This window comes from Pelodiscus sinensis, chromosome 3 (assembly GCF_049634645.1).
Source record: "Pelodiscus sinensis isolate JC-2024 chromosome 3, ASM4963464v1, whole genome shotgun sequence".
Classification (NCBI taxonomy): Eukaryota; Metazoa; Chordata; order Testudines; family Trionychidae; genus Pelodiscus; species Pelodiscus sinensis.
In genome coordinates this window covers 56,142,295-56,156,929 of record NC_134713.1, presented here as the reverse complement: position 1 = coordinate 56,156,929, position 14,635 = coordinate 56,142,295, and the positions used below count along the sequence as shown (strand labels likewise).

The following is a 14,635-nucleotide window of genomic DNA, read 5'->3' as shown; positions in this document are numbered from 1 at the left end:
CCATCTACATTAGGCCCCAGCTGGAGTATCATGTCCAGTTCTGGGTGCCACATTACAGGAAACGTGGAGAAACTGGAGACAGTCCAGAGAAGATCAACACAAAAGATGAAACTTCTAGAAAACATGAGCTATGAGGCAAGGCTGAAGGAATTGGCCTTGTTTACCTTGGAAAAGAGAAGACCGAAAAGGGACATGAGAGCACCTTGCAAGTATCTAAAAGAGTATCATAAGGAGGAAGAAGAAAAATTGTTCTGCTTGGCCTCTGAGGTTAGGATGAGAAGCAGTGGGCTTAAATTGAAGCAAGGAAGGTTTAGGTTGGACATTAGGAAAAACTTCCTGCTTGTCAGGGTGGTTATACACTGGAATAAATTGCCTAGAAAGATTGCGAAATCTCCATCACTGGAGATATTTAAGACCAGGTTAGACAGACACCTGTCAGGGATGAGCTAGGGCAACTCAACTTTGGAAGCCCCGGGGGCCACATGGATACTTAAAGAACATGCTGAGGGCCTCGACTTAAGTGTGATTGCTTATGCAAAAAAAAAAATATACAAATAGCTTCTCCCACACTGACAGGCATGAATAAAGGCAAGACTACACAACACACAGGCCCCATTTAAGTCAGTTCTGCTGATATTAATAAAAAGCAACATTTACCTGATTTCTACCCAGGCACTTTTCATGAGCAATGACAGTCCAAGATTTAACTACTAAAACACATCTCAACAGAAGATCATTACACTGATTACTTTTTTGTTTTGGCTTCCACTCGCCAGCCACGTGTTGATCCCCACATAAACCCAAACTGCACAGCGACGCACAAACTAACTGGCTGTGGGCAGCATGAGGCCCATTGGCCATGTGTTGAGTAGCCCTGGGTGCTTGGTCCTGCTGTGAGGGCAGGGGACTTGACTTGATGACCTCTTGAGGTCCCTTCCAGCTCTAGTGTTCTGTTATTCTATACTGCCCGCATGGCGTTAGATGGGGGCTGGTGCCCCCTAGAAGGGAAGAATCCCCAGAGCCAATCCATACCTCTGTGAGCCAGCCTCTGCCTCCTGCCCTGGGACTGAACCGGAGCCAGCACCCCCTAGAGAGGCCCTGTAGCCTCCTGAGCACCAGTGGTACTAGGGCCCTCCCTCAAGTGGATCCCTTGAACTGGGGATCAGGTCAGGCCCTGTTTTCTCCCACACTGTCAGGTCCCCGGGGCCAGGCCCTGTGGTGCCTCTAGGCCGGTGTTGCGGCACAAGGGGAGTGAATTGGCTAGGTCCAAAGCACTCCCCACAGAGGCCTCAGCAAGCCTAGGGGTGGAGCTAAGTGGATGGGAGAAGCAGGGGTGGCTCCCAGGTATCCGTCTCTGCCCTTTGCTGCCGTTAGCTGGGCTGCACCATGGGCCGGCAGGCAGCTCCCAGAGTGGTCTCCTTTGAGCAGGGGTGGCTTGACTGCAGCATGAGCTAGACAGGGCATGATTGCTGAAGCCCCTCCACCATGCGGTTGTTCCCCACATTAATCAGATTGCAGTGAGCCGGGTTATGGTAGTCTGTGCTGCACTCACATCTTTGCTGCCCGTGTAGACAGCCCCAGAACTACTGGAAACTGAGCTTCTAGTCCAGCCTGGTGTGTGATCTCAGGCATGTCACAGCCCCCGCTGTGCCTCAGTTTCCCCAGCTGTAAAATGGGAACAATGTTGGCCTCCTCAGGAAAGTCCTCTGAGTGTTACCAATGGGCAGAGCAAGGGCTGGCAAGTACAAGTCTAGCCTTGGTCAAGCGGGCTTGGTACCATTCCAGTGGGCAGATGGTGCCATCAGTTGCTTGACAGTGCTTTGTGTCTGGATGAAATCAAATGAGGCAGTCCAGTGAGACTGGTGAGTGGCTGAAAGTCAGTGGGTAGGGAACCGGGTGCCAGGCGGCAGGTCACTGGCAAATTCAGCATACAGGGAAGGGGGCTTCCCACACCTCCGCTCCCAGCACTTGGGGACAGAGTTCACAAATGACAAAGCTCTTCTCGCTTCCCCACCAGCCAAGCCATCACTTTACTCTGGGTCTTTAACATGTGCTGTCCTTTGCCTTGGCTGGGCGCTGCTCCGGGGCGGACCCAGCTTTGCTAGCCCAGAATCACAGAAGTGCCCAAAATGTGCAGTTGGGGGGCACAAGCACCCAGACCCATGATCCCGCACCTTGTTGTTCTTGCCCCAAGGCCACCCCCCCCCACACACACAGTCTCACCCTCCCAAAATACTCCTGAGCTACCTCTTCCTCCCAAGATCCACCCCGCACTTGCACTCTCCCCCTGCCATTGCTTGCCCTTACACGCCTCTGCCCCCCCCCCTCCCCGCTCCATTCCCCTTGGCCCTGGTCTGCCCCACCAGGGGCTGCTGCTGGAGACTGGCAGGTTTTCTACCAGCTGATGCCAGAGCCAGGCAACCCCAGAGCCCTCCACTAAATCTTCCTCCTTCAGTACTAAGCAACCCCACAGAGCCAGAGGAACCAGTCAGGAAAGTTAACCTTACTTTTAAAAGAGGCTGCTCCTGTCGACTGCCTCTGCTCAGTGCATTCCAGGCGGTAGCATGTGGCCCAGTTGCCAGCTCACTGATCTAGCGTCAGGTGAGCCTGCGCAGCATGTGCTCGCTCCCACCCCAGCTCAGTGCCCCCCTAGCATGGCGCCTGGGGGCAATTGCCCCCCCCCACACTCACCCTCTTTGCTACGCCTCTGAGCACCTCATGGAGCCCAGGGTCAGCTCCATGCGGTGCTGCTTTCAAACGCCCAGGCAGTGCTACCCCTTTGAAACATCACCACGGCATTTCAAAGTGGCAATGCCCCGTGGAGCCCGGGGTCAGCTGGGACTCCCCAGCTGACTCCGGGTTCCACATGGCATTTCAGAGCAGCAGTGCAGCATGAGTCCCCTGTTGGCCCCAGGCTTCATGAGGGCACTTCCGCTTTGAAATGTACAAAAGCCACTGCTGGGAACTCTTGTACATTTCAAAGCTGCTGGCCCCCAGCAGCAGGCGGAGTTCCGCATTCCTCCTTTGACATGTACAAGAGCCCCAGTGGGGGCCCTTGTACATTTCAAAGGACGAATGGGGAAGTGCCTATCGACTGGTTGAGTAGTCAATGGAAATTTCATTCACAACTCAACTAGTAAATTAATCGTTAGTTAACATCCCTAGTCCAGATGCATGAGGATGGGAGTCAACAGCTGAGCAGCTTCCCATATACTGACCCCTTATCCCATGGCTGAGGAACAATGGGGGTGAAGCTTAGAGTTGTAGCCAGGGCAAGTTTAGGGAGTGGGTCTGACTTGGTCCAAGCTACTCCTTTCACAGGTACAGCAACTCTCATCCACCCCATCCCAGCCCAGCACAGAGTAGCAGCTAACAGCTGAATCATCCTCAGCCAAGCATTTCCCAAGCCCCTTGCTCCCAGTGATTTCACTTTCTGCCAGCCGCTCCAAGTGCCCAAAAGAATATCCACATGGCTGTGGAGGGGTGCATGACTGCTCTTGAGGTTTCACTTGGCTTCCCCTTCAGAAAGTAATTTTTCTGCATGGGAGCAAAGAAATTTGCAGGGGACATGAATTCTGCACATGTGCAGTGGTGCAGAATTCACCCAGGAATAGTGAATGAAGAGACTGAGTGAAGAACAAGAAGAAAGTCTACAGCGTCTTCGTAAGAACACAAGTCCACTGAGGAACAGCTGTTCAGGAGGCTACTGATCACAGAAGCATGAGAACATGGGTTGTTGACCACTTTGATCAGATTTCAGGGCTTCTCTAATCTTTCTTACCCAAGGAATACATTTTAGAGAGACATATTTTTCTCAACTCTAAAGAGTACAAGCAGTAAGAGATATTAACTAACTTCACCAAATTAAACAAAGCTGTGGCTCTTCAGCATAATGCATCCAGAAACACTTCAGCATAATGCTTTCAGAAACACTTGCAGGGCCGCTGGCAAACCAAAATACAAGGACATTAGTAGAGTGCTCCTACAGCAAAACACAGGAAGTATCAGTGATATTGATGAATTACGAGAGGGAGCTGGGCATCCTACAGATGTACCATGTCATTAGGTGCCCCATACTGATATAAGCTAATGTAAATATTAAATGTCTCTACCTTGAGTTCTAATGTCTTAATTAATCTGAGATATTACAAAAATGAAGACCTGATTTTTATCCCACTATGACCAACAAGGTACAGTAAACATCTCAACTCCTTTCTGGAAACAGGGAGAAGTTTAGTCACTCACATTCATGGAAAATAAAGGATGGCTATTTGCACGTTCAATCTCTCTTGTGGCTCTTTTGACAAATGGGATGGGGTAAATCTGAAGACACACAAAGAATATTCCTTTTTAACTCTTTCCATAGTCCACTTTTTCAAATTCATTAGCAGTCAGGAAGCTGTTAACTCAAGAAGCTGCCTGCCAACTGGGATTCTACCCTCGACTGCGCAAAAATCATGAGGCTTGCTTAAAAGAGCCTCAGGTAACTGAAGAATTCAACTCTGACATGGATGGCTTCTATATTTTTCTGGTGAAGCTGAAATCTTTTCTGTATGATTTTTTTAATATTAGTCAGTATGAAAGGACTGCAAAATCAGGAATAAAACCCATAGTTTCTCTTTGACTTGTTCTGGGCCACAATCTTTGGCATTTCCACTGAATCTGCTACCATTTTATCAACAGTTTCACCAAACAGCTTACATCAAGTATCATTAAGTAGCCACAGACCTCCCTTCCAGTCCTACAGTCATAGGTTAGAGTGCTACTATAATGTAATCCATTACCCTAGCTGAGTACCAAAGATCCTCCTCAAAGGTGTCAGATATGAAGGCAGCAGCTAAAAACATCTTTTTCAGAAATTAATCCTGAATAAAAACTATTCTGTATTCTAGAATTGTATGCTGGAAAATCAAGCAGCCAAAACTCTAAGGATAGCTGACAACTTCATAATTTCTTCACTGTTAATTAAATCACCCTTTCTATTGGGTCATTTGGTAATAGGTTCCCTTTTATTGGAATGGATATGATCTTGACTAAAAAGAGAAAAGGACTGCATCAACCTTTGGAAGGTTGACTTGATTTTGGCTTGTGGATACTGTAACATAGGTTAACCACTCTTCTCAATTTTTTGGCCTTTCCTGAAAGCTCCTATTCCTTTTGGATAATTTTCCTCTATAGGAGGATTTACAGATATAAAGATTCTAAACTGAAACCAAAGGAATACTATTGCTTAATTTTCTCAATTTCTGTATTAGATTGGCTTTTCTGTATGCAAATCTCCTCTGGAAGCAAATCCACTATAAACACTGCCCTTTTAAGCATCATAAAATAATCAGTAGGGAATAAAAAGTTTGTCCTGGATTTTCATTGTTTTAAAGTCAGATCTGAGAGCTGACACATCAAAAATAGAAGGATTCACCCCATTTAGGAGAAGCAAATTTCACTCTGCATCTCTGAGTGCATCTTCTAGAGGGAACCACCAAGTCAAGTTCTTTAGACTATGAAGATGTCTGGAGGGGGTTTTACTTCACCCTTAATGCTCTTTTCATTGTCAGAAGTGACACTTTAAGGCTTATTCCTCCTTTTTCTATCTCAGAGTTATGACAGGGAAAATATAGGTCCAGAGCAGATTTGTATTTTTTATTGAAATGATTTAAATAGCCTCAATGATCAAACTCTGCATTTTCTTATGCTGACCGTGAGACTTCTTTTCAGATGGAAAAAGAATTCAGATGTCATTGCCTGGATATTGCACTGTGATGACTCTTCCATGTAATCTTCCACTTTGATAAAATTATTCAGATTGTATATTTGAGCTAAATGGGGTCCAAAAAGAGACATACCAAAATCCAATGCTTCACTTATGGGAGATTCCCAGACATATACTGATCTTTACCTAAGGGAGACCAGGTTCCAACCTTGGAGATGAGCAGGAAGTCATTAGCACATGTGCTGGACTGCAAACAGCTGAGCTGACAACAATTATGAAGAGTAGCTCCGTGCATGTTGGAGTAGAACTGAATGGAAAGAGCCTGAATCTAGAAATTCCTTTTCGATTATACATTATAAAACCAGAATGGGACCATTGTGATCATCTTGTCTGAAGTCCCATGTAGCATAGGCCTTAGAATTTCCTCAAAATAATTTCGATAACATATCTTTCAGAATAACATTGTCTTGGTTTAAAAATGATCAGTTATAGAGACTCCACCACATCCATGTTCAAATGGTTAATCGCTCTGTTTAAAAGGACACAATTTCCAGGCTGAATTTGTTTAGCTTCAATTCCAGTTATTGAATCATGTTATATCTTCCTCTGCTAGACTGAAGAGCCCATTTTTTAATACTTGTTCCCCATGTAAGTACTTCTAGATTGTAATCAAGTCATCCCTTAACTTTGTCTTTGTTGAATTAAAGATTGTAATCCTTGAGTCCAGTTCTAAAAGGTGTATTTTCTAATCCTTTAATTATTCTCGTGGCTCTTCTCTAATTTAGTAAAATCTTTCTTGAATTGTGGACACCAGAATTGGACATAGTATTCCACCAGTGGTTGACCAGTGCCAAATACAAAGGTAAAATAATCTATTTAGTCCTATTCAAGATTCTTCTGTTTATGCATCGCAGGACTGCATAAACTTTTGCCTACAACATCATACTGGGAACTTGTGTTCAGCTGATTATTCACCATGACTCCAAAATCTTTTTCAGAGTCACTGAGTCCTTCAGCAAATATGATCTACATTCCTTGTTCCTTAATGTATACATTTAGCTATATTTAAATGCATAAACCTTAATCATACTGAATGAGTGCTTTATAAAGTTGCCAACTCTTGCAATGCTATTGGATACAAGTTCTTGCCTGGCTGATTTTAACACATTTGACTTTAGTTTAGCATGCTTCAGAGATAACAGTAGAATGGAGTCTTATTGCCATCTGGATGAGAGTATATCATCTGTTTTTCCCCCAAATACAGAATAGAAATATAGACTGAATGCTTCTACCTTTTTTGCATGATTAATAATTCTACTATTGCCATATAGTAATGGATCAACACCCTTGACATGTATTTTTTTTTTGGTTCCTCAGATATCTAAAAAGCCTGTCTTGCTGTCCTCAGCTCTGATGGTCAAGATTTTGCAATTTTCTCAGCTTCCCTTATCCGTTTTCTACAATTCCTAACTTCTGATTGATATTAATTATTAACCAATTCCACATTTTTTCAACATTTTTGTTGTTTTGTTTTTACAGCTGCCTCTGCTTCCCCACTAAATCATGTCTTTTTTTAAACAGTCCACACAGCTTTGATTGTAGCACAGCCACTTCTGAACTATCTACTAAGATGCTCTTAAGTGATTCCCAATTATTCAGATTTTTCTGATTGTGTCTTCCTCATACCTGATTCAGATAATTGTTTTCAGCTTTGTGAAATTAGCTCCATTAAAGCACCAAGTATATATATTTTACTGGTCTAGATTTTACTCCACTTAGGCACTACAAATGTGACAATGAAAATGATAATTCTGGTTAGCTTCCAAGACTGCAAAGAGCAGAGACTTTTGGCTGCTTAAACCAAATATACCTAATGGCATGGCTCTGTGGACCTCATTACAAATAATCTAATGCAAATTCCTAGTCTCATGGAAATTCTTAGTATAATTTCAGTCAACAATTTAAAAGATGGAAAAACTTTTCAACTTAGAAAACCCATTGGCCTCAATCAAAATTCACTGCAGACATTAGCATTCAAGAATATTAGTTTATCTTACAGTTCTTACATTGAAAAAATATGCATTAAAAATTTTTTGGGTCCCAACTGTCTCCACCCACATTATCATTTTATATTATATACTAACACTTTAAAAAGCACTTGGGGCTCAGGATCTCAGCAAACCCAATTTATGCCAGCCAAGTATCTAGCCACTTGATGGTTAGAGGGCAAAGCTAGCCCACTGTAATGTCAACTGACGTCTACAGATTTAAGTGTAGGGGCAGGAACACAATAACAGCAAAAGACCATAAGGCATAATGGCAAATACACTAAAAAAAAAGAGAAAAAAAAGATTCTTGACTATTTGAATAGTACTAAAGAATTAGAAGCAGGAAATGTCCAGAAGAAGACAGGAATCACAGAGCAGAATATGAGTGAGGGCCCAATATTAAATGCAAACAGCAGAAAGACATACCAAAGAAAACTAATGATAAATCAGAGGTAAAAACCTTAATGTCAGATTACAGTTTGAATTTGACCCGTATCTTGGACGGAGGCAAACTGACTGTAGAGATCAACACTAGATGATAAACTGGGACTAAGAATTTATTTACAAAATACACATTGACAATTTTAAAGAAATCAGATGGATTGCACAATGCTATGTAGACTATTACTTAAAACATGCTTGAAAGATTGTCTTTCACTGAGGAAAAGGAAAAGGCCTACAACTTGCAAGTAATGAAGGAAGGCAGGATCCCCCTCTACAACTGTTCAAAGAGCCCTCCCTGAGGGAACAGAGGACCTACATCCACTACACTATGAGGCTACATCTACACTGGCCCCTATTCCGTAAAAGGGATGCAAATGTAGCACTTGGGAACAGGCAAATCCGCGGGGGATTTAAATATCCCCCGCGGCATTTGCATTTTCATGGCTGCCGCTTTTTTCCGGCTTGTAGATAAGCTGGAGAAAAGCGCCAGTGTGGACGCGATCCTCCGGAAAATAAGCTCTTTTCCGGAGGATCTCTTATTCCTCAAGCTGCTCTGCTCTGCGCCACTGCCGCTGCTGAAACTGATGAGCGATGGACTTGGGGAAGCTGAGGAGCAGAGCAGCTGGGGTGCTGCCGGGCACCGAGCAGGGGGATGAGGGCCGGCGTTGCGGAACCAACCAGAGCCAGCACCGCAGCTGCTCTGCCCACCGTTTCCCCAAGTCCGCCGTTCATCAGTTTCAGCAGAGGTGGACTTGGGGAAGCTGGGGGCAGAGCAGCTGGGGTGCTGCTGGGTTGGTCCCACAGCGCCACTCAGGGGCAGCGCTGCGGGACCAACCCACCGGCACCTGAGCTGCTCTGCCCCGCCACTTCCCCAAGTTGCCGCTGCTGCGGCAGCCCCAGCTGGCCTGTCACCGGTGGCTGCGCAGGGCTTCTCCCGCCTCCCTGCATAACAGTGGAGGGTTTGCCCCACACCACGCCGTTCCCCGCCAACCCAGATCCCTCACACGCCCCCTTCCGGAGTACTTCCTGATACTCCGGCATATCCGATAATCTGGCACCCCCTGGGTCCCAAAAGTGCCAGATTATCGGAAGTTTACTGTACTGTGCTAGAGTACTAATCAAACATGCAGAGAAATCTTCTGGAAAAGCAAGAGGCCAGAGGAAACGCTCGATTCTTAAAATTCCATCTCTATTAGAAAGAATTAAAATTGAATCTCAACTGTCTGGGGCTCTGCTGACCACCTTCCACTGGCACTGATGATGGAGTGTGCTGTGCAGGCAGCCTCCAAGGCCTTAGTAGGCCCCCTGGAGGAGGAGTGTCCTTGGTCTGTCTTCTGAGGCACTGGTGGATGGAAGCAGTGCCATGTTGAGGAGCTTGCCTTACAAGTGGGGGAGCAGTGCTGATAGTCCCGGCATTCCTCGTATCTCAAAGCTGAAATGTCCCACATCAAGACCAGTACACTACATACCGAGGAAGTGGAATCTGTGTTATGAGGCCAAAGCACGGACTCCATTAGGAGCAACATAAGTCTTTGGTCACACTTACATTTAGTATAGGGCTTGAAACCCCTGCAGATGCTACACTCGTCTTGAAGATGGCATTCTTCAAAACACTGCAAACAGGTGGGGGGGAGGGGTCCCATCTGCAAGTATATGCTTCCTTCACTTAGCAAATTGTTTAAACCTGTGGGGACAATGCGTGCCCCACAGGTTTCACAGATAGCAGGGACAGAAAGCCCGCCAGAGATACTCGCTACCTAAACAACAAGTCTATCTACACAACTAACTACGCAAGAGGAAAGAATGACTTGCTAAGCAAGAAGTCTGAAGTCCAGAACTCCAAGAACTATCACTGGCAGAAAGAAGGAACTAAAGCACATATACATACTGGAATGCACATGAGCTATCACTCAAAGAAGAACAGCTATTCCCTTCAATACTTGTTCAATACTTGTTCCCAGATATGTACTAGAGTTGTGAATGAACAAGAATTGGTCAAAGATCCCTATCCAAAGTAGTCTCAGTGTGCCCTCTTCCCACTGACTTTCTACATTCAACAAACTATCCCACTCTGTCTCCCTGATCCTCTACCTCTGTATTCCCACATGTCCATCCCCTCAAAAGACTGGTTCGTTATTAGCACCCATTAATACACATGCAGAATATTTCACAATTCTGTCACTGCAGAGTGTACTTCGAAACAGAGCTTGAAAATCTCAGGTTTGAGAGGGAAAAATATTTCTAGACCTTGTAGTCAAGGAAATAATACTGGAAACCATGCACAAATGTAAACTCATGTAGAGAAGTTTGCTTGAGTCTGCATACAGCCAGAAAAAATAACTCAGATCTGTGAGCTGCTTCATTCATTTCAATCAGTGTTTTGTGGACTGCTCCTGTGGTGGTTAGATCTGACATCCTAAAATACCACAGAATTAAGCATTCCTTCCATATAATTTCTAATTCTCTTGCAGCTAACTCTTCCTCCATTTTATTTTCGTCTCATCTTTGACAATTTCAATTGTACAAAGATCATGGAAAATTTAACTCTCAACCTGCCAATATACACACAAAAACACACTTTTCTCTTTTTCTCTCTCTGCTCACTTTCCCCTAGTTTTTTATTTGCCTTCTGATTTTGAGACATTAGTGCAGAGACATTAGGGCACCGCGTTGGGGACCACTGCATTAGTGTATGCTCAGGTCAGATTTGACCCTCTCTCTGTAAGAAGGGATAGAAGCCTTGTTTCTTAAAAGAAAGATGGCTAAGATTCTCATTTAGCCACCATATTGTATCTCAGGCTTTTAAGAAGGCAGCACTGGTCTCCCTGACTTACTATGATAGGGTATGCCTACACTAGCCCCCTAGTTCGAACTAGGGAGGCTAATATAGGCATTCGAAGTTGCAAATGAAGCCCGGGATTTAAATATCCTGGGCTTCATTTGCATCCTCCCGGGTGCCGCCATTTTTAAAAGTCCCTTAGTCCGAACTCTGTGCCCACGGCCACACGCGGCACGGAGTAGGTAGTTTGAATTAGGATCTCTAATTTGAACTACCGTTACTCCTCGTGGAATAAAATAAAGTGTCTTTATTTTAGTATTAAAACACTAAGATATTTCAAAAGCTTTAACTGGAGGATACCTTCTCCCATCCAACACCTGGAATTACGAAACTTCCAGCTCTACTGTTTTCTTTAGCACTACTCCCATATCAATTTGAATTCAGAGCCAGATACACATCTACCAATCAATCAGTCAAAAAAATCAAGCTTGTGGGCCAGACCACAGAAAGTGTACCTGAACAGAAAATGTATTAAATTGAATATAGTGAGGCTGGATGCTAAATTTATTTGTTTCACCCTTTAAAACTGTACTAACCTAACCCTTAAACAGATCATTCATAACTTTATACAGGTTGAACTTCTCTAGTCCATGGTCCAGCATGATTTTAGTTAGCTGGATGTCAATTTATCACGGGTGTGGCCAAGTTTCCCAGAGTCTTATAAAGTTTATATACAGCCACCAGTCCAGGCTCTCAGTGTTCTGTGCTGTTATTTAGCTCGAATACACCCATAAATATCTTCTAAGAGTCCAGTAAGCAGTGGAAGTGCGGTGACGCTGCTAAACAATACTGATCTCCCATGGTTCAGCAAATTCACTGGTTCAGCTCCACTCAGGTTCTAAGGGGGGGGGGGGGGGGGTGGACTAGAGAGGTTCTACTTGTGCCAGAAAAACTCCATTTTTACCATAAAGAAAGTTAACAAATGTTACTTTTTTTTCAATTTGCTGACAGTAATTCCTAATTAAAATTTCTCCAACATCAACCACTGTTTCTTCCATGACATATGATTAAGAATATGTAAAATACAACTAACTTTATTTTAAGGGTCCCAGCATCCCACAGCCAAAAACATATTGTTCCATCTGCTCCAGTTGAAGACAGATATCTCTTTGATCCACTGCACAATGGAGAAAACTAGAGGAAAAAACAAAAACTACAACAGGTTAAAAAAAGTCTTTCCTCAGCTGTTGTCCAAATCTATCAGAGAAAAATATCCCTAATTATTCAGTCTTTATACTGCAAAATCAAAATAGTGCCCAACAATACTTAAAAAAAAAAGTCATTGTGTGTGTATGGGGGGAGGGGGGTTGAGAAATCATATGATTAAAGTAACACCAACTGATAAAATATTGCATAGTTTGTCAGAAGGATTACCTTCCCACACAAAAACAATCCTCATGAATTAATCCAATAGGCGTACAAGTCTACATGCTAACACAAACATAAAAAACAGTTACTTACTTATACAGTAACTAGAGTTCAAGATGTTTTGTCCTACAAAGATTCCATTCTAGGTGTGCATGAGCCAGAGATTTCTGCTAGCAGTGTTTGTTTGGTTCATGCATACATCCTGTCCTCCAACCCATACTTGGAGAAGCATGTGACCAATTGCCACCTCATGCCCTTTACCACACATCCCAAAGAGTATAGGAAGAGTCCAAAACACAGGGGAAGAAAGGCTGATGGCAGAATACACATAGGAACAACAAAACTCAAAGAAGAACAGTGATCTACAGGGGAGTGAAATGGCCTTCAAACATACCCTAAGAGAACCTAGCAAGACCTTCAAGGTCTTTGGAAAAAAAATATAGCACAGACCAAAATACAATGCATTTGGGACTGTAGAAGCATAACTTCAAACTGGTCAATCTAATCCACAAATCTACCAATTTTTGATCTGTACCCATTTCTTGAAGGCTCTTCTCTACTGTTGATAAAAATAATTTGTTCCTCTGAAAAATATAGCTTTTCTAGTTCTGACATCCATCCAAAAGTCACATGGCTAGGCTGAGGAAGACTGAGTCAGGAATAATGAAGATTCCCATGATCTCAATCAAGAAGATTATTGATGATTCCCATTTTCTGAATCAAGAAGCCCAACAGCAGAAGTAATCACATCAGAGGATAAGTGGAGAAGCAAAGTGGTTCTGGGAATCAATACAGCATGAGCCACATAGGAACTACTAAAATAATTACTGCCTTGCCCAGTTTGATTTTCTTCAATGCCCTCATAAGCAAAAGAACTGCTGGTAAATATATAGTTACATCTGTGACCATAACATTAGAAAGATATCAGAGAGTCTGGATTCTGATATCCTTTGGAACAAAAATGTATTCCTGTTTGCTGTAAACAAATGTTCTGCTGGTTATCCCCACTGATGGTATATAAACTGAATAAAAGACTTCTGAATTGTCCATTCATGCTCTGTGGAAAAATATTTGCTGAGGTGATCTGCTAATGTGCTCTACAGACCTTGCAAGTAAACCACTTGTAGATGCAAATGGAGTCTAGAAGAGTCACTGGTGTGTGTTTCTCTGTCCCACAGCCCAGAGGATTGCCTATGAGCACAAAACAAATGACTGTGCTTTCTGCTTGTTTATATAACATACTATAATCACGGTGGTTATACTAGGCTGAAATTGAGTCATTGGGCACTCATTTATTCCTACCCTTTGTTATTTCCTGTCTTTTAACCAGTTATCAATCCATGAAAGGACCTTCCCTCTTATCCCATGACAACTTACTTTACTTAAGAGCCTTTGGTGAGGGACCTTGTCAAAGGCTCTCTAGAAATCTAAACACACTAAATCCACTACATCCCCCTTGTCTACATGTTTGTTGACCCCCCTTGAAGAATTTTAGTAGATTAGTAAGGCATGATTTCCCTTTACAGAATCTATGGTGACTTTTCCCCCAATAAATTATGTTTATCTATGTGTCTGACAAGTCTATTCTTCACTATAGTTTCAACTAATTTGCCCGGTACTGACATCAGATTTGCCCATCTGTAATTGCCAGAATCACCTCTAGAGCACTTTGTAAATATTGGTGTCATATTAGCCATCTTCCAGTCATTAAGTACAGAAACTGATTTAAAGGAGAGGTTACAAACCACAGTTAACACTTCTGCAATTTCACATTTGAGTACTTTCAGAACTCTTGGGTGAATGCCATCTGACTTGTTACTGTTAAGTTTATCAATTTGTTCCAAAACACCTCAATCTGGGACAATTCCTCAGATTTGTCACCTAAAAACAATGGCTCAGGTTTGGGAATCTCCCTAACATCCTCAGCTGTAAAGACCAAAGCAAAGAATTCATTTAGTTTCGCCGCAATGACTTTATCGTCTTTGAGTGCTCCTTTAGTGTCTCGAGAGACCAGTGGCCCCACTGGTTGTTTAGCAGGCTTCCTGCTTCTGATGTACTAAAAAACATTTTGCTATTCCTTTTTTAATTTTTGGCTAGCTGCTCTTCAAACTCCTTTTTGGTTTTTCTTATTATATTTTTACCATTTGACAAAGTTTATGCTCCTTTCTATTTTCCTCACCAGGATTTAACTTCCACTTTTTAAACAATACCTTTTTATCTCTCACT

At 43.2% G+C, this 14,635-nt stretch overlaps 1 protein-coding gene across 1 annotated transcript in view; it reads right to left on the bottom strand.

The window, feature by feature from the left end:
- The window catches only part of PHIP (PHIP subunit of CUL4-Ring ligase complex), a 303,792-nt gene that overhangs the window by 222,571 nt on the left and 66,586 nt on the right, over positions 1 to 14,635 (bottom strand). Inside the window, exon 9 of the mRNA XM_075923789.1 lies at positions 12,075 to 12,175. Coding sequence (XP_075779904.1) covers positions 12,075 to 12,175 — 101 coding nt within the window. The remainder of the gene's footprint in view (positions 1 to 12,074; positions 12,176 to 14,635) is intronic.